General features: G+C 34.3%; 3 protein-coding genes across 3 annotated transcripts; 2 read left to right on the forward strand and 1 right to left on the reverse strand.

Annotated features, from left to right (window-relative positions):
- Window positions 1-856: 856 nt before the first annotated feature.
- On the forward strand, window positions 857-3,800 carry LOC124535130 (valacyclovir hydrolase-like). The gene is made up of 5 exons (XM_047111207.1): window positions 857-978; window positions 1,191-1,448; window positions 1,752-1,905; window positions 2,037-2,292; window positions 3,695-3,800. Exons 1-5 carry the CDS (start codon window positions 898-900, stop codon window positions 3,786-3,788), a joined length of 843 nt encoding a protein of 280 aa, XP_046967163.1. The 5' UTR covers window positions 857-897; the 3' UTR covers window positions 3,789-3,800.
- A 2,150-nt stretch (window positions 3,801-5,950) lies between these two features.
- On the forward strand, window positions 5,951-8,526 carry LOC124535386 (valacyclovir hydrolase-like). Its single transcript, XM_047111595.1, has 4 exons — window positions 5,951-6,036; window positions 6,603-6,860; window positions 7,406-7,559; window positions 8,276-8,526. The coding sequence occupies exons 1-4, from the start codon at window positions 5,983-5,985 to the stop codon at window positions 8,524-8,526; spliced, it is 717 nt and encodes a 238-aa protein (XP_046967551.1). The 5' UTR covers window positions 5,951-5,982.
- Window positions 8,527-10,332: 1,806 nt separating this feature from the next.
- On the reverse strand, window positions 10,333-19,931 carry LOC124535327 (serine/threonine-protein kinase Warts). Its single transcript, XM_047111514.1, has 5 exons — window positions 19,625-19,931; window positions 18,769-19,237; window positions 15,540-17,658; window positions 13,830-14,116; window positions 10,333-11,841 (listed from the first exon to the last, which is right to left on the reverse strand). The coding sequence occupies exons 2-5, from the start codon at window positions 19,021-19,023 to the stop codon at window positions 11,419-11,421; spliced, it is 3,084 nt and encodes a 1,027-aa protein (XP_046967470.1). The 5' UTR covers window positions 19,024-19,237; window positions 19,625-19,931; the 3' UTR covers window positions 10,333-11,418.
- Between the last annotated feature and the right edge of the window lie 759 nt (window positions 19,932-20,690).

The raw sequence follows: 20,690 nt of genomic DNA on the forward strand, positions 1-20,690 counted from the left end.
CTTTGATTTAATGACTTTTTTCTTTAACGTCATTTATTTCGCACAGGTGATCGGAAGGGTACTTTGCCATAGTACTAATCGTCAATCGATTCGAAAACGCTTCCTCTATTATATATTTTAAAGGCAAGCAAAATTGTTTCATTTTATAAACGTTATACATCATTAAAGCAAACTATGTATTGTGGCCCGTCTTTAGTGTAACACTATACACTAAGCGCTTCATAATTTTAAATTGCGAATGAAAATATATTCACATAAAAAACACTTATTAGAATTTTAACCCAGGACCAAAGAGTCGCCGGCAAGTGGCAACTATACAACAACGATGCAGCCAAATATGAGTTAATTCCATGGTAACATTTATAGTTTTAATATTTGCGTACGTAATTACGTATGTATCGTTAGCTATCTTAGATTAATCCGTGTGAGATTATCATTAAATCTTTCCAAATATAAATGTATAATAATCTTTTTTCAAAACATTTGTTTTTCATTCTTTAAAAAGTGCTTTAGAATATTATACGAGTAGATCATGGTTACATTATGTATATGTCAATTAATAAATACGTTATTTAAATTACAATTACTGATAATTAAACAGAAGACTTAATATCTTTTTAATTTTAAGTTAAATCAAATCTACCCAAGTTGACTTTATTTAACTTTTTTTTTAATTTCTCGATATGGTACCCCTGTTATCACTAACACTTTATCAATATTTATAATCACATACATTATGATTATATAGTATATCAGTAACAGTAAGACAGTGACAGCTTAAAGATTATTTACATAATTTTATACTACGATTATATATTATACAAATCGTTTTATATTTTCAAATACATTTTAATAAATACGATACTGATGCAGTAAGTAGTAACATCAAACATTAAAATGTTAATATTGAGAAAACTACTTTTTTCATCACATTTGCGTGCTCATCGTGTATTTTTCTCATCAAACACCTCACCGAAGGTAAATAATAACAAAATTATTTATTATACCAGGGCAGTGCTGAAATATTGAGACATCTTGTAAGAATAAGTGCAGGCAACTTAATTCAAATAACTAATGATTTGCCTTGATTGTACCTACACTTAATTATACAACAAGATATTGATTAAAACAATGAATTACATTTTTCTTTGCCTATATATAGACACCTATTTAATTAAATGCTTTTCTAGGAGCACAAAATAAAGATTGGAAAATATGATATTAACTACTTACAAGTTGGTAATGGACCCCATAAAGTATTGTGTGCACCGGGTGCATTAGGCACAATATGGACGGAATTTAAGCCACAAATTGATGGATTTATGAGAGATAAATTTAGTTTAGTTGTGTGGGACCCTCCAGGCTATGGGAAAAGTTACCCACCTGAAAAGGAATTTTCACTCAATTTTTATGAAAATGATGCTGATGCTGCTGTACAATTAATGAAGGTATTACAGTTACACTGTTATAATATATTAATTATATATTTTTGACTTAATGGGAGTATAAAAAAGCTAATATATTCAAAAAAACTATCCATTGCATGATAAGGAAATTACTTTGAAAGCCATGCATTGTTCAGTTTAAATTATTTAAAATAATGAAGATGTATGTGAGACTATAAATGTGTTTGATTTACAGTGGCAACTTTCATAGTAATATTTTATCAATAAATACTTTTTTTTTATTTATCTGTTATACTGTATGTAAGAAACCTTCATGGATGATATATTTATGTTGTTTATTTTAAGGAGTTGCAAATACCAAAATTTTCCCTTCTGGGCTTCAGTGATGGAGGAATAACAGGTCTTATTCTTGCTGCCAAATATCCAGATGCTGTTAACAAGTTAGTTGTATGGGGAGCCAACTCGTTTATTTTGCCAAAGGAATTGGAATCTTATAAAGGTATTTTTATTTTTAATTAAATAACTAGTGTGATATATTTTTTTTATTATTATTATAATATGTCCACAGATTAAACAGAACTGAAATTATGTAAATTTTAATTTTTCTAATGTTGTATTTACTATTTTTAGCAATAAGAGATACAAATAAATGGTCTAAAAGATTATTAGAACCACTAATTGAGGTGTATGGTAAAGAAAACTTTCCTCAATACTGGGCGAGCTGGGTCGATGCTATGGAGAGGATTTATCAAACAAACAAAGGAAATATTTGCTCCAATGTTTTGAAGAACATAAAATGCCCAACCTTCATTCTATATGGAGAAAAGGATCCACTTGTTGATTGTGTTCACGTTTCACACTTACACACACATATTAGTGGTTCAAGGTAATTATGCAAACATCAGAGATAAGCTAAAACTATATATAACTTAGTTGTACAGTTTATATTGTATATGTTACAAGATAAATTATTTGTTAATATTTATGAATAATTTAAATTAAAAAAAAAAAATTGTCTATACTATCTATACTAATATTGTAAATGCAAATGCTACTTGATCTGTTTCTTCAAAGATACAACAGAATTAAATAGAAAAAAATTAACAATGCTAGAAAATAATTTAATTAAAGAAATAATTTTTTTATAAACTCTGGAGTTAAAACAAAAATAAATTTAAGAGTGAGAAAGAGGGGAAATTCACCTGCTAGTTCCTTAGTTCAAAAAACAACATTTTTCTTTGCATGTCTGACCTTCAATGTAGGCGTTTTTTGTAGACTCGTACTACTAATTAATAAAAACGTGGGTATCTTACGCTACAACGAAATTGCTTTTGGTATTTATAATTAACAGATAAAATGAAATAAATTACCAATATCCGAGAATATCTCATTTAAATCAACCAAAATATATATAGATTGAAAGATCGCCTGGAGGGGGCCCTTTATCCTTACGTGTCAGTTTGTCAACAGCCTGTAAATTTTCCCAGTGCTGGATTAAAGCTAAAGGCTTCTCTCCCTTTAAGGAGAAGTTTTAGAACATATTCCACCACAATGTTCCAATGCGATGCTATTTTTTATGAAATAATACAGATGCAGGTTTCCTCACGATGTTTTCCATCACCAACGAGCACGAGATGAATAATAAACACAAATTAAGCACGTGAATATTCAGCGGTGCTTGCCTGGGCTTGAACCCGCAATCATCGGTTAAGATGCACGCATTCTAACCACTGGGCCATCTCGCCTCTTGTTTATCCTATAACCCGCGTATATAAAACAACTTCGTTCTAAATATGAATAAAATTTAACCACAAATAAACTGAATTTAAATTAAAAAATAGGGTGTAGTTCCGAAAAGGTCATACCGCTTTTTTCCTTGAATTATTGTAAAGTTTACCTAACTGACGAAATTGAATATAATTAATTTTAATATGAAATTGAAAGTGACTGAATTTTAATATGTGTATGGTTTAACCGATTTGTTAACGTTTGTTTTTTTTATGTTGACCATTTTTCTGTAAGACCAATATCTTTTCGAGTTTTGACCTTGAAAATGAAATTTGTGCCAATTTCGACAACCATTTTCGTAATCAGCGAGTCGATATACATAAGTATACGAAATTACAAGGAAAAAAGCGGTATGACCTCTTCGGAACATTATCTAAAAAATATATATTGCTTGACATTGTTAAAACATTTTACTATTGTATACACTTACAGTACTAAAATGTTTGTACATACAAGATTTGAATTATAGTATTGTATGTTAAAATTGTATTTTTTTTCAGAATTCATTTGTACCCAGAAGGAAAGCATCACATACACCTGCGTTACGCTGAAGACTTCAATAAGAGAGTGCAAGAGTTTCTCTTATTAACATGACTGATTTCCATAATATGAGTACCATATATAAAGATATTTATGCATAAATATTTGGTTTATATAATTATATAGCAGATTTTTAATTTACTTGTTATAAGTGTTAATTTTTTTACGAATTATATAAATAAATGTTTTTATTTTATTTTATTTTACTCTTCGTAAGTATAGGTTATTTGCAAAAATTAAAATCAAAATATAGGTACATAATTCAACTATGCTTTTATAAGTACTTTTGAATCATCTTCAAAAAATTACGTTAAGTGAAGCTACCAGCGGTTCGGAATGCAGATTCTAGCGAGAAGAACCGGCAAGAAATTCAGTAGTTACTTTTTTAAACAATTAAAAATATAAAGTCATGTTAGTAAAATACAATTACATACATATGTACATAATACCTAATAATTTTGCCTGGAAATCGACAAGTATTAGCCCCATGCTTTTTATCACCTATATAATCTTAATAAATTACTATAATATTGAATACATTTATGAAACGGCAAAATTAAAAATCTGTGCGGAATTTTAATATACAAATGGATACCTTGTCCCAAGAAGAATTTATTGACTTTATCACAGCAGTGAGATAACATGTACAGTCTATAAATTTTCCACTATTGCACCTTAGACCTGGGGTCTTAACCTCCTCTCCCTTTCAAGGAGAATGTTTGGAGCATGTTCCATCATGTTGATTCAGTGCGGATTGATGAATTCACATATTGAAATTAATGCAGATTGCCTTACGATTTTTCTTTGCCTCTGATTATGAGATGAATTATAAACACAAATTAAGCTGTGCTTGCCTGGGTTTGAACCGCTAATCATCCTCCACCAGCTACTGGGTCTTCTTGGCTTCAGTCGTGGGACTTTTGGTATGTGTGTATGTATCGCAAATGCGACACCTGCTGATAAGTGGTCAGCACCGCGCATACACATTAGCGCTGTAATACATTTTAATTATACCTCACATCAATGCACCACCAACCAGCAATATTAACCCTGTAAAAATAGTGGCTCACTCACCTTTGAAAGCGGAACAAAATACTAAGTATTGCTGCTTGCCGATAGTATGTATCTTGAGTGAGTGGGTAACTTCCCAGAGGGACTTGCATAAAATCCTACCACCAGGAAGTGGTGAGAACCAAAGTCATCGACATAGCCCACCGGATTAGTAAGCTGAAGTGGCAGTGGGCTGGCCATATTTGTCGCAGAACCGACAACCGTTGGGGAAAACGTGTTCTAGAGTGAAGACCGCGTCTCGGCAAACGTAGTGTAGGACGTCCTCGGGCACGGTGGAGTGACGACTTACGCAAGACGGCTGGCAGGAGCTGGATGGGAGTAGCCCAAGAACGATCTCAGTGGCGTGCAATTGGAGAGGCCTATGTCCAGCAGGATATGTGGACCAGGAAGTGGTATTACATATAAGTATCTATTTCTAGAAGTAATTTTTTACAAGAAATCGCTTATTTACACCGAAGGCATTTTGTTATACAGATGCTTTAACTATACAAAGGTAAGTGAGCATTCGTATGTATAGAATACCTAAATTGTTCGCCCATGCACGTAATACGTTTTTGAGCGGATGTAATGCAATTATTTTTCAAATGTTCAATTACTAGATTAGACAAAATAATTTGTACATATATTTTACTCTGTTTTTGTCCGTCTCGTTTTTGTATGACCACAAGATGACACCAAAATTAACTATATATAAGCGAGTAAATTTATTAGGTATATTCTTTCTATTTGTGATATTACACAGATTTAAACTTGCATTTTAATAATATTAAAATTTTCAAGTTTTATATAGTGTCTTATCATAGTTACCTATTTGGCAGAATATTCTGTTTTCAATTGATGATTTTCTATAGTTACCACTATAGAAAATCTAAGAGAGAAGAAAAATAATTATTTGAAGGTTTGATATATTTTTATTAGACAATAACTAATTAAACTTTTAAATTGTACCTAATGCATTTTTATCTATATTCAACGAATATAAAGCTAAACAACGTTTATACATTATTTTATTTTATTCGAGCTCTAATTGCTTCCGTCTCATCGCTATCGAAAGCGAACCAGCGTAATCTTAACTAAAATACAACTCACTTGATTAAACTTATATTTCTATTTTTATATCCTAGGAACGTGTATAATAATGCTGTTTAAGAAGTTTCTTTGTTCGCCATTATGTGAAATGATTAGATTTTCGTCTTCTACTGTTCATCCTTTAACATCGTCAGCATTAAAGGTAAATTTTCCTAATTACTTTTCCTTTTTTTATGTGTATTCAATTATATTTAATAGTCTGAGTTTAAAACCCAAACAGTCAATTAAGTAGTTTCTTTCAAGTATGCTTAAATATTGGAAGAAATGAAGAAAGCCGGTTCTTCTCAGGTCAGGGTATTTTCTTTTCCGAACTGGTGGTAGTGTTTCAATTGTCTATCAATAAGAAAGTGTAATGCTTCTATATTGAGTAAAGTTGAGTTTGAATAATCGTACATTTAATAAAGAATAACTTTTCTTTCAAACCTGAACTATAAGGAATAACTGATGAGTTTACTTCTGAAGAGAGAAGTTAACTTCTAAAGCTTACATTTAAATTATCGTCACATAAAAGTATCGTAATTATTTAAACGAAACTTGGATTTATGAAATAACAAATTAATCCATAATACCATAACATATTTTATAATAGTGTTGCAATATTCGCAATAGGTATATACGAGAATAATAAGGTTTTATATGTCCAGCAATCAGAGTATAATTAGTGAACTATACGTTTGAACATTCCTTTTAATTTGCATGTTTTTTTAGGAGAGGAGCATAAAAATAAAAAACTTCAAAATTAATTACTTGAAAGTAGGAAACGGAGCGCATCATGTGTTCTGTTTTCCCGGCGTTATGGGTACAATATGGAGTCACTTTAAAAAACAAATAGAAGGATTCGACCTCAACAAGTTCAGCTTGGTGATTTGGGATGCTCCAGGTTTTGGAAGAAGCATCGCCCTCGATAACGACGAAACGTTGGACCAATTTTCCAGAGACGCAGATATTGCATATGAGTTCATGAAGGTTTCGTGGAATTATATTTTTGTCATGATTAGAGAGATTAGATAGATGTTGGTGGAGTAGCATATTTACTCGTGCTTTTTATTGAAGTGTTTTGTTTTGCTTTACCACCACCACTTTAAATTTAAGCACATGAAAAAATCAATGATACTTCCCAAGCTTAATTAATGTTACCATCGTTTCATTCAAATTCACGTTTAATGCACACTAGCCCTTTTCCGGTCAAGAGATGACAATGTAGATTTAAAAACAACAACAACGTAAGCCTATAATTTCCCATTGTTGGGCTAAGGCCTCATCTCCTTTGAGGAGAAGGTTTGGAACATATTCCACCACGCTGTTCCAGTGCGGGTTGGTGGAATACACATGTGGCAGAATTTCTATGAAATTAGACACATGCAGGTTTCCTCACAATGTTTTCCTTCGCCGCCGAGCACGAGATGAATTATAAACTCAAATTAAGCACATGTATATTCAGTGGTGGTTGGATTTGAAAAGGGTCATCTCGACTCTTATGTTAATTTATTAAAGATTTAGTTTTATTTCAGGCGCTACAAATCCCAAGTTATTCTACATTGGGATGGAGTAATGGAGGCTGCGTAAGTCTTGTGCTAGCCAGTCGATATCCACATGTGGTAGATAAAGCAGTTGTTTGGGCATTGGGCACTTTTCTGTTGCCTCATGAGACAAAATATTATAACGGTATGTATTAAATGGATTTGGTAATTTTATGTCACTTCTGAATGTTTTAAGGTTAATATCTGGGATCTTTATGATATACGTAACCATCTTTGTAATATATAATTTATTTTTAGTAATTCAATGAAAAACGTTGCCACCATTCGTAAGTTAAGACTCATGTTGAATTCTTCTAGCTGAAACAGAAGTTAAATTTTTTCATCAATATTTAGCAGGTACTTGAGATTGTAAATAGCAGACCGTAAATTTGTTCTTCATTACACACTTGTTTGATCAGCAGAGCGATTATATTTATCTTGATGTATATTTATTGTTACTACATGTAAAATAAATAACTAAGCTATAATTATATAAATAACCTACTTATTTTAGATAAACAGATTGACGGATAGACTACCTAATGGGAAGTGGTCATCACCGCCCATAGATATTGATACTGTAAGAAACATTACGGCTCATAATAAAACCTTGGAAATTATGATATTATGTACTTTATTTACCCTTTAACTTATGTACCTACCTGCACAATATTACAGTGCACAAAATATATATGCTGTGATTGAAAACAAGACAATTGTGTGTTGAGCGTACTTAGTAAAATTATTAATTGTTAAAAAATAATGAAAGAGACAGTCCAAAAATTTCTGAAACAAGTGTTTTAATCCATTATAATAATTTTATTGTGAGGGAGTAATCTTCACCGTATCCTTTCTTTTCAGACTTGAGAGATTTAAATAATTGGTCAAAACGAACGAGAGAAAAGATGATTGAATTGTACGGAGAGGAAAATTTAAGAAAAAAAATTGAATATGTGGTTAGTGGCATAGAAACGATTTCGAATAGTGGAGGTTTATGCAGCTCAGCGAAGAAAGTAAAATGTCCTACGTTTATACTTTATGGTGCCAAAGATCCGATAGTGGATAGTTCGCATCTGAATTACATCTCAAATCTGATAGAGAATTCTAGGTAAAAACACAATTTAATATTGTATATGATTTGTGTAAAAACTGTGTGTAAAGACTCAGAGTCAGTGGCGGCGTAAGGCGTGGCCGGTGTAGGCCCTGCGGTGCCTCGCGACCGAAATTTGAAAAGTACCTACAACATAACATTGGGATCAGAGTAATTAAAATAAAATAATAAAATTAATTAAAATAAATAAAATTACCGATTATAATAAGATATGCACGATGTGAACACTAAAAGTTACACTGTTTGCCTCACACTGATACCTACATGATGGAACTGCGAATCAAAGTCACGCTATTTTAGAGGTAGAACCAACGCTTTACAAGCTTTCCGAAGCACGTGTTAAACAGACAGCCCCCAATCCAGGCTACTGCTGAAACTCATTATATTCAACCTCTATTACTCTGTATTTAGATATTTTTATCCAGGCCCGCTGTATATGTTATTTTTTTTACTTAGTTATTTATTTAACGATCAAATATTTTTTTACTAAGGTAACATTATTTTTCATAATTTTTTTTAAGTTCCATGATCCAAGACATAAATAAAATTTTTGAAGGCAAAGCATCAAAATTATTTTCTCGAGCCCTATTAAATGAATTTACTACAAAAACAACTTTTTTACAGAACATACACATATCCGGATGGGGAACATAATATTCACATTCGATTCGCTGAAGATTTTAATAAAAGAGTACAAGAATTCTTACTGGAACCGAATAATAATACTCACGTATAGAAAAAGAACTTAGTGCAGTATACTAAGTAAACAAAAAAATCATTTTTTGGAATACTAATAAATATAATCGAAAAAATATTATTGTATTAATTTGCCTAATAGTAGCTTGAAAAAATATAAATACATAATGTATTAATACGTATTAGACGATTAATACGATGATTATATTAAAAAGCTAAAATCAATTTTTGTTGCATTCTCAATATTTCTTTTAAAAGTAAATAAGATCAAAAGCCTCAAAATAAAACTTTTAAAAGACATGGTCAGTTCCCGGTTCTCGATTTCGGATTCCGGGTTTCTTCTGTTTGCGGGATGAGGATGTAGGTAGTTATGTACTGCGATCCTAATCAGGCACTCTATCCCTCCTCCCAAATTCCCTTACCTCCTTTTAGCCAGAATATCAATATTGTGGCTATTAAAACCTTAAACATTTCCATTTCTTTACATTCTCCATCCTTCTTTTCTCTTCCCTGTTCTTGTTATGGGAATTTTATTTATTTTTTTCTGTTCTTGTTGTTGGCCTACCCTGTTCTTATTATGGATTGAATTTTATTTATTTCTGCCTACCATACATTATGGGATTCCTATGTCTCTGATGGACTTACAACCTTATTGGAGGACATCGCTGATGATATAAATTTAAGCACTCCCAACGATGGCTTTTCCACTCGTATAGTTTATCCAAATCAGAATCCTAATTCTACTGTTGACTTGATTTATCCCTATCGTCACCCTCCCTGTCCAAAAAATTGCCTTGTGATATATTCCCACCAGCATTTGGAATTGACTATTTGCCTATAATTCTTTTACTTACAGATCTTATAAACTCATCAAATGATCCCTAGACTATCATTGTTAACTACGATCTTCTTCTTTACCAATTCTCTCGTTTCTGCTCAAGCCCAATTTTTCCAAAAAATAGAAATAAGACTCTTCCCGCCTTAATGTGATGAATAATGTAATATCATGGCCCAAGAGTTTCATAGTCTACTTCACGGATTTTCATTAAATATAAGCGTGTATTGTTCACGCTAATAATGTCTTCGGATGTTGGAGTGTAAACAAAAAAAATCAACAGAATTCCCATATTTTATTTTCATTTACTTAAAAGCATGTTTCATTTTAGAATAAAACAATTTACATTCAATAACACATAATTTAAGGTGAAGTGACTCGTTTATAACATACTGTACAAAAAAGTTGTCCTTAAGACCACAAACAAGCTAACTCATTACAGCTGCTAGTCACACAATATTTGTTCTCGGATTTATATAATTTAACGTTATTCGCGACTTAATATTAACATTGGATGTTGTTAGTGAAAACAAAAATACATTTTGCACAATTTCAAAAAAAAAAACTAAACCTTGAATGTGTACTCGAATGACGTAACAAAGTTTACGTATTTCGGAACGTAACTAAAACCTCCTTCGACATAAATTAAACGTGTCACAAGGACATGCGATTTCGTTTTTCTTTTTTTTTTGTTAATAAATATTTATTGCACTCTACATTATATCGAGTTATAAAATTCGGACCTACGTTTTAGTAAAAATATTTCTGAAATTCTTTCTCCTTAAATATCAGTGTAAACAGATTTACAGTGAATAAGGCACACGTTACGAGACCTCGCCCAACGGACTGGAAGCATTTCCGCACAACCGCTATTATGCCAATCTGTCGAACCGTTCCGTTACGTTAATTAATGACTCTCATATGTTACGGTATAAATTTATATAAACAAACACACATCTATAAGCGACCTACCTCGATAAATACATAAGAAAATATAGTGACATATCATTCACTAATTCACGTAAGCTTGTTCTTATCTCATAAATAATTTCTCTAGTTACAAAAATAGTATACAGTGAATGGAACGACGCTAGGTGCCCGGAGGCGGGCGGACAGCACCAATGGTTACAGCGGCTACGTACTACTGTGATCCATTCGTTACATATATTACAATAAGTTTAATCTTACAAATACATAACGATACAATATTACAACATTATCACCGGGATTATTAACAAATACGGCTCTAAAAGTAATTTTAAATACGTTACATACGTTATGTTTACAGGGAATCTATCGTTATAATAGAGAGTCAAGGCACGCACTGCACCAGTGTCTGTGTCTGTGTGTGTGTCACTGCCGCTACACGTACACGGGGCCCTGGTTGTCGTTGTCGTCGAGGTTGATTTTGTTCGTGTAGCCGTCGTCGAAGAATCTTCGGAAGGTGAATTCGAAGAAACCGTGGAAAGTCTTCCCGCTGTCGAGCAACTCGCTGTCCGATTTGTTTGAGTCCGAGCTGCCCGAGTTTCGCAGCTTGTCCGGGTCGATCGGGTCGAAGTTCGACGTGTCCGTCGGGTAGTCTATCCGGGGTATGTAGGGCGCCACTTGTCTCCGGAGACCCTTCTCGAAGTCTATGCTCATCAGAAAGGGATGGTTCTTGACTTCGTTCGCGTCTTTCCCCAGTCTCATCTCTTGCCCCGAGCACAGCTGAAGGATCAGATCCTTGCTCTCTCTGGACAAATTCGCAGCGTCTGGGATGTGAAGTGTGCTTTCCCAGTTTATCACCTGAAAAAGTGTAACATAATGTTAACTAGTGTTATTAAGTAGTCCCATTTTTACTATTACGGTATTTACTACCACGAGAGGTATGGGGCTAGTAGATGTCGTTTTATTTTTCTAGCTCTAGGAAAAGTTCATGATGACAGGTTGAGTATATAAAATATGAAAACGGTAGAATGCAGTTAAGAATATCTTTTGGGAATAATATTTCGTGCTTAATTACGTAAAAGAAGTTTACATCTCCAAAAAAATGGTTAAATTGTAAAATCAATGTAATTTTGTTTTCTAAAGCCTTAATAACTGTGTCATAAATTCGCTTCAGCCAAATTTTGCTCATTCTCTGTCTCCATGTCAAAGATAGCTAATATTTATTGTCAAAAAGCTCTACTTTACCGCAGTGCCCTATGATGGCAGGTTTCGGTATATTCTAGGACGAAACTCGCTAACCCACGTTTCGTAACAATTTAGTTTTGAAGTTAAGATTCAACGAAATTACGGTATATAATGCCATCATTTTCAAGTACTAAAATGAGACGTTTAAAGAGCTACATCATGCATAAAGAAATACAAATCACGAAAATATTTAGGATATCGATGACATATCTGTGGACAAACAGATGCTCTCGACCTCAAGATCGTCCTTAAATATTCTTTAAAATGCCTATAGGTTAGAAATTCGCTTCGCAAAAAGATGTTTGAGAGAGGGCTTAGTCTGAATTAACGATATTGTTGGCACGAATCCAATGCCAAATTAAATAAATAAAATACCGAATGCAATGGTACATTAAGCCGGCCTAGAGCAAAGAATTTTAGGTCAATAGAGTAAAACGTTGGTAGCCACATAGAGGATCAGTATGTTATTTTACCTTGCTCATTAAATAATATGAGTAGCAATGAATCCCGATCCTTCAACCACAATCCACTTACAGCATTTAGATTCAGACTAGGAAACCTTAGTGTCAGAAGCCTTCGAAATATTAAGTGAGATATCAAGAATCTGAATGAAGAGAATTTCTGTAAAGTCATTCGACTTCTCGGTCGTATGTCGATCGAAGAAGTTGTTACACTAACAAATCTCTTGTTTATTATTTTTTATTTTGCGTTGGTAATACATATTACTTATCAGAAGTTCCTGAGAAACTTTTAGAAATTCTGTGATTTGACATACAATATTTTCACAACAACAACAGCCTGTAAATTCCCACAGCTGGACTAAAGGCCTCCTCTCCCTTTGAGAAGGTTTGGAGCATATTCCACGCTATTCCAATGCGGGTTGGTGGAATACACATGTGGCAGAGTTTCTATGAAATTTGTCACATGTAGATTTCCTCACGAAATTTTCCTTCACCGCTGAGCAAGAAATGAATTATAAAGACGAATTAAGCACATGAATCAACGGTGCTTGTCTGGGTTTGAACCCGCAAACATCGGCCAAGATGCACGCGTTCTAACATTGGGCCATCTCGATTTTATATACGAATATTTTCACATTAACATTAATTTATTTTGTTCTACAGTTAATAGTTCGGGGGTTTGTAATTCAAGAAAACACAACAAATATATATGAAACAAACCTAAAGAGTGTAGTGTGCATGTGTGCACCTCTCAACTTACATACCTATGTTATTACAATAATTCATAAGAATACATACTGTGGGAGAGTCTAATTAAAGCATTGATTAAAGCAAGACGTATTCTCATTGTCCCGATATCAGAAAATCAAAAATCAAAATCAAAATAAACTTTATTCAAGTAGGCTTTTATAAGCACTTTTGAATCGTCATTTTACAATTAAGTGAAGCTACCACCGGTTCGGAAAGTAGATTCTACCGAGAAGAACCGGCAAGAAACTCAGTAGTTACTCTTTTTTAACATTTAAAATATACAACGTCATGTTAATTAAATACAATTATTTCAATTAATGTAATAAGAGTAATCGAAAGTAGCAATACGAGTAAATTCAATATCGTTGTGGCAAAAACGTGGTCACCGACCTTGAGCTGGGTCTCAGCCGGCGTGGCGGCCAGGAAGGGCGGCGAGCCGACCAGCATCTCGTATAGGATGACGCCCACGGACCACCAGTCGCAGAGCTGCGTGTAGCCCGTCCGCTGGAGCACCTCGGGCGCGATGTAGTTGGGCGTGCCGACGAGCGAGTGCGCCAGGCAGCGTTGGTGTTCGCGCTTGCGACGCCTCTCAAGCGGCTTCAGCTGGTGGCAGCGGCACTCGCCCATGGCGCCCCACTCGCCGTCCACCGGGTCCATGGAGTCCTGCCGTCCGTGGTCTGGAATTTTATGTGTAAATGCCTTAACGTTTTGCTTTTCCTAAATATACAACATACAAAATATAAAAAAATAAGTTTGCAAGGAGAAATATACAGAAATTGTCGTTTTAAATGTATCAATGTCTTAACGTTTTGCTTTTCCTAAATATACCACTTACAAAATATAAAAAAATAAGGTTTCAAGGAGAAATATACAGAAATTGTCGTTTCTTAATGATAGTACATAGACAATTAAAAAATGTATATTTAATAAGTACGACACAACTTAGATGTAGCATCGGCAAAATTCGTAAAACCGATCATATCCGAATTGAGTACGCTATACCAAATTATCAATATTTATTTCTCACGCGAATATGATCTTTGCACAAACGTAATAACTTGTAATATCATATGACCTAATAAATTCGTCAACTTGACACGTCGATTTACATGCACTTGCTTTCACTGACGCGAGAATCTATAGCGACGAATAGCGTCGAATGGCGCGATAGGGAGCTATTTCTATTGGTTGTGTAAATCGGCAGTAATCGGTTTTATTTTCATTCCATTGCATTTTCCGATGCTACATCTAATTTGTGTCGTACTATATCTACATTTAATTTCAAAGAATATTTTATTATTTATTGAGGTTAAAATACTTTGGCCAATTAAATGTTAAATGCAATAATTAGATCATAAATGTATACAGAAAATCTATTCAATCATTTGAAAAATTATATTATTGATACGAGAAAGATGTAGAAATTTTATTTTACATATTGAGAAGAAAAGTTTTGCTGCTGAGCTTAAGCTGTTTCAATCAATCAATGACAGAAAACTAATAATTGAGACGTTTTTTGTTAGTCTTTGATAACTAAAAAATCCACTTAACCAATGTATGTAAAACTTATACCAGAAGATGCAGTGCATTTCAAAGATATTTTCATGGAAATAGTTTTAAGCTCTAGACCCTTGCCTAGAACTAAGAGGAAGCGCCACGAGAAGACAAAGGTTTGCATAAAGTTTTATCAATTTCGCACGGTTAAAGCCGTAGTTTCAGCTAGTACTACACTAATATAGTGAATACATTCCATAAAATTTTAGGCAAGTAATTATTCAGGACGTACTTTCAAAATTTTTGGTATCCTATCTAATGTAACTATTTAATTTTCTACTAATAGTTCTGATGTAAGTAAAAATAACTGCCATTATCTAAATAGATTGGATAGATTGGTAGGAAAGTGTAGAACTGGAATCTAATGTACTATCAAAAGGTAGTAGTGACCCGTCCAATTGACTTCGCACGGGTCACTCTATTTATTAGAAAAACCGCAATAAATTCGTTGCGTAAAATTTTAAGATCTAAGTATACATAGGGGCAGACAGCGATAAGCGACTTTGTTTTATACTATGTAATGATAATAAATTAAAAGACACTTACCGTTCCTCTGATAATATTTGGAGTTATGCGTCCACCTAAAGCCTGTGCACAAACCGAAGTCGGTTAATTTAATGTGTCCATCACGATCAATAAGAATATTATCAGGTTTAATATCCCTATGAATAAATCCCATTTTATGTACACTCTCCACCGCGCACGTTAGTTCAGCTATATAAAATCTTGCTAAATTTTCCTCGAATATACCCAACTTTATTAAGAGTGACATCAAATCACCACCCGGTATGTAATCCATCACAAAGTACAGGTTATCTTTGTCCTGAAAACTATAATACAGTTTCACTACCCACTCGTTGTCTGCCTCCGCTAAGATATCTCTCTCGGCTTTGACGTGCGCTACTTGATTACGCTTTAGAACATCAGCTTTTCGAAGCGTTTTCATGGCATATAGATGACTAGTATCGATCTTTCTCACCAGCGTGACTTCACCGAACGCACCCACCCCTATTGGTTTTATTTTCGTGAACATGGACTTGTCCATCTTCGCCCTTTTTAATCTGATGTAATTGGATTCCTTCTGCGATAGCATTTTTCTCATCTGATCTTGGGCTTCCGAACTTAAACCAATTTTTGTCATTTCTTTTTCTAGTTGCATACGACGATACGTACGTTGCTTGTATGACTTGAGAATATTTTCAACGTGTTGTTCCATGAAAAATTTAAATGCTTGGGGTGAGTAATTTCTTACTTTACAATCTCTCCTTTCATCCTCCTTTTCTTTACTGATATTCTTCCGTTCGGGTATCGGCGATTGATGTTTAAACTTTTCAGATCCGTCCTTCGGTCGCCTTTCCGACGAACCGTTCGAACTCTTATCGGAACCAGACGGTGCATTGTCTTTTAGGAGATTGCAATTCTGATTCTGGCACTTCATTTCCATCTGTGACGTTTCACCTTTAATATCACAATTATTGGAGAACTTTTTGTGTAATGGTGAATGATGCGAGTTCACCGTCGTCGTATTGTCGTTAGGGTTTCCGTATGGTGGCGGGGGGATCGGATGCATCCCTCTCTGTACCGCTAAAGCTTGCATCGTACTCGCGTAACTTGGAGGTTCAGTGGTAGGTACGGTGGGAGTGGTCGCGGTTGGTATGACAGGCGGCGTGGAGCCGGGGGAAGAAGGCTTGGGCGCCAAGGGATAACTCGGTGGCGTCTGCGCCTGCTTCTGTTGTATTGAACTAGCATACGAAGGCGGAGGCGGCTGGACTATGGAGCTCGCTACGGGCGGTGGGGCGACAGGCGCGATGGCAGTTTGCAAAACAGGCTTCTGAACTTGCGTACTCTTGACCGATTGCATGATTATCGGAGGTTGAACGGCTTGCCTCGCTGTCCACGCCTGCATAGGCGTAGGGCGAGTCATTCCGGATGCCGAGCCCGTCGATTGCGTCACTGTAATCGGGCTCGGGGAACCGGCCGAGGTCCCTCCTGAGTAAATACCTGACGACGGACTCTTCCTGTAGTCCTGAGATTGGGTGGGGCTCTGTCGATTCTGCATGGACATAGAATACGGTGGCGGCGGCGGGACACCGGACACGGGGTAGGGCGGCGGGAGCTCCGCACCCGCAGAGCCCGTTTGGTATATACTCAGTGCTTGAATCTGTTGCGTCAGTTGTTGTTGGACTTGGGGCCCGTTTTGAACTATCATCGGCTGTCGCGCGGGGGGCGCCGGCGCTCCCGCAGCCACAGGGCTGGTCCCTCGGGCGGGCGGCAAGGGGGGCGCGGGGGATATGCGCTTCATGAACTGCTGCACCGAGGGCGGCACGGGGGGCGTGGAAGGACATCTCGGCGGCGGCGGTGGGGGGGGTTCAGAGAAACCCGACGGCGAATACTGCCGACTCAACTTTTCGTGGGGCAGTGGAGGGGCGTCGGATTGTCGAGGACTATCCGACCTCGAACTTCCCGCTCCTGAATCAAGAGCCGGGCTTCCTCGGTGGAGATTAATTTCTCGCTCTAAGCTAGGTTTTCTTATAAGCTTCGTACTGAGAGCACTTAAATTGTTCGACTTGAGCACACCATTGAGTGGTTCTTGCTTCTTCGAGAGATAGTCGAGTGCCGCATCAAAGCGGCCACCTGCATATTTGAGGGCATTAACTGCTGGATCCTGAAAACGAATAATAAATTAATATATCAATATTATAAATGTCAATAATATCTTTATTACTTATGGGTATTATATATATTATTTATGGCTTTTGTTTTCTTTTTTTTATTCTATTAATAGAATAAAATTCACTAAAGTAGTATTTAGGATTAGTGCAAACATAAATGTGACCTTATAATATTGTTAATAACATTGATTTTTACTACAAAGCATAAATCATATTGTATAATATTTGAGAAGTTATATAAACATAATACAATATCTTATAATTATTATATAGCTTTATAATATAGAAGGCTTAAGTGGCTAAAATTAACCAATCATTGGGAGACTTATGAGTTTGTTTATTATATTTTTAATCATTACTGTGTTCGACAATAAAGCATGATTATTTAGCATTATTATGCAAAATGCTTCAAATAAAGAGTATAGGATGCTTGTGCAATTTTATCAATTTTAAATTTAGAAATTAATAATTTTGTCTATGTTTTTTTTTTTTAATATTTGTGTTTGTTTTTTTTAATGTTTTTTACCTTTTATTTTTATGTTGCTTTTTCCGACATGTTCAACAATTTTCATTCTATTTTAACTTATTTACACAAAAACCTTAAATTATATACCTTAACCTTCCTTATGAATCCCTATGTTTATTAATGAAAACCAATATCGCAAACATACAGACAAATAGACAGCCATTGTTTTATAATATGTACTGGTACCTTTATTACCAATAAATTGTCTCTAATATACATCAATTAAACTGGTTTTTTTGTGAACCCTTACATTTGGTTTGATATCATTGTGGATAAAAGACAGAAATCAGTATGTAATTCATGATCCGTTTCACTCCACTTCACTGTAGTACAAGCTGAACACTTTTTTTATTAAAAGTTAAACACAAATGTAACACAAACAAATCATACGATGAAACTAGCAACATCTTAAGAGAGATAAAAATATTAAAATTAGAAATGTAATAATAAATTTAAGAACAATATTTTTATTCCAAATCTATTTCAGTTGTAACTTCTTACTAGACTTTGTTGTTTTGTTTGTTTTTATTTGTAAATATATTTATCAAAAAATTAAAAAACAAAAGTATGTACTCACATCATCATAGCTCAGAGTTATTGGTTGGTTGAGTGACTGAGGTAATACACTTAAGTCTTTATCAAGTCCATTGCCAGACGATGAGCTGAAGCCAGAACTGACTCCAGAACTAACTGTACTGGCGGCTGAAGAGCCAGGTGGCTCAGAGCTCCCGATGTTCGCAAACGGGAGTAATGAATTACGTATTTCGGCGAGCGCTTTCTGGTTGTACCCTGATGAGCGCGTGGCCGTCTTGCCGGGCGCCGGCGGGTTCATGGCGCCCGCGCCCGAGCGCCTCACCTCTCACCCCACCCCTCCCATCACATTAGCATCCTGCTCCCACAAACACTCACAGTTCGCATTTGTACTCCTTAATTTGCACTTATATTTCAACAGTCTTAAGTTTCTTGTACTGTGTATTGTATCGTGTTTTTGTTTCAATGTTCCACATATATCAACATTGTATATCGGACTTAAATCAACTTGAAAACTGAAAAGACATAATGGAATTTAGTATAAATGTATTGTTATGATAAACTAATAAGAATTTATTCTGATTAGCATCAACCAGTGACAGAAGGTAATATCGTACTACATCATAACAATGTAATGTTATGTTGCTGCACCTTAATTGTTTACAGAAAAAAATTAACTAACAAATTACACTAATAACTGTCTATCTAGTTTAGGATCTAAGCTCAAATTATTTTCAATTAAAAACAGAATTAGCAGTAACAAAATTGTCGTACTCTACACAATCCAATCTGACAGAAAGCTAAGGAATGCCAAAATTAGAGCCAGCTTTGTTTAATATATTTAAGTGGTCGTTGTAGTGGCCCTTATGATAATTCAATATATAGTAATATTCATAGTTTACCTGATTTTCTTTATTCTTTGCAAATCCAAATGTGAATCCTAGACGTCATAATCCCGTAAAATAAAAATGTAGTAGAATGCTCTCACATTACCGATGACATCTTTCTTATACACCACAAATTATGAATATAGAATAAATGTTCATGCATACACGAAACAGCAGTGAATAGAGTAGGTTTCGGCCTTAATGTTAAACTATATTCAACAAATAACGAAAACAAAGGACTCTAAAACACAGACATGCAAGTTGGCAAACCATACAAAGCGACCATTTTGAAGAATTACCACATTCCATAGTGTGTCCGTAAAAGCTACGCCAAAGTGACATTTACGATTGGAAGAAAATTTTTAGATGTTTACGATTATTGAATTATGTCTATTTTATTTATATACATATATTGTTGTAAAAATAAATAATATTTTATACATTTAAAATATTCTAACACTAGATATAATTCTTATTCCAAGTCTACATTTTAAGTTCATTGTAACAAATATTGCCATCATTAAATTTCTGTTCTATTTAAAATATATTTCTAAATACATAACAAAATCGCTTTTCGATTGATTTAAGAATTATCTAATTCATAATAAACTGTATTCTGCTCTGTATGGTTGTGTCGTTATGCAAAAAAATTAAATTAAACTTACTGTTTAATTCAAAAACCTTAGACAATATATTAAAAAAATCGCAATGATATATTGTTTTATAAATTATGTAATATAAATCTCTATTTTACTTAAAAAGTCTTAAAAATCGAATATGATAGCTAGTTCCTGTAATATAGAATTAAGTAGGTATACTACTTTTATAAAAGTATTAACATTAATTATTGTTTATTAAAAATTTGTGTGTATTATTAAGAAAATAAAACTGTTTCTACTAAATAAATAACTGATTTCAAACTTCATATGGCCTAGCTAAATACTAACAGAAATGAATGAAGAGAAAATCGAAAAATTGATTTAATTTACTCTGTAAGGTCAGCTTTAAATTAAGATTTTTAATTACACAGACTATTCACAAATAATATGGCTATAAGTTGACTATAGACAAATAATTGTTT

This window comes from Vanessa cardui, chromosome 14, assembly GCF_905220365.1.
Source record: "Vanessa cardui chromosome 14, ilVanCard2.1, whole genome shotgun sequence".
NCBI classification, from domain to species: Eukaryota; Metazoa; Arthropoda; class Insecta; order Lepidoptera; family Nymphalidae; genus Vanessa; species Vanessa cardui.

Excerpts from the sequence above, each read along its gene's own strand:
- LOC124535386 (XM_047111595.1), top strand. The coding sequence starts at position 5,983 with ATGATTAGATTTTCGTCTTCTACTGTTCATCCTTTAACATCGTCAGCA. Across the intron at positions 6,037-6,602 it reads TAACATCGTCAGCATTAAAG|GAGAGGAGCATAAAAATAAA; the intron begins GTAAATTTTCCT and ends ATGTTTTTTTAG. Across the intron at positions 7,560-8,275 it reads TGAGACAAAATATTATAACG|ACTTGAGAGATTTAAATAAT; the intron begins GTATGTATTAAA and ends CTTTCTTTTCAG.
- LOC124535327 (XM_047111514.1), bottom strand. The coding sequence starts at position 19,023 with ATGAACCCGCCGGCGCCCGGCAAGACGGCCACGCGCTCATCAGGGTAC. Across the intron at positions 17,659-18,768 it reads TAACTCTGAGCTATGATGAT|GATCCAGCAGTTAATGCCCT; the intron begins GTGAGTACATAC and ends ATTCGTTTTCAG. Across the intron at positions 11,842-13,829 it reads CGGCTGAGACCCAGCTCAAG|GTGATAAACTGGGAAAGCAC; the intron begins GTCGGTGACCAC and ends ACACTTTTTCAG.
- LOC124535130 (XM_047111207.1), top strand. The coding sequence starts at position 898 with ATGTTAATATTGAGAAAACTACTTTTTTCATCACATTTGCGTGCTCAT. Across the intron at positions 1,449-1,751 it reads CTGCTGTACAATTAATGAAG|GAGTTGCAAATACCAAAATT; the intron begins GTATTACAGTTA and ends GTTTATTTTAAG. Across the intron at positions 2,293-3,694 it reads ACACATATTAGTGGTTCAAG|AATTCATTTGTACCCAGAAG; the intron begins GTAATTATGCAA and ends ATTTTTTTTCAG.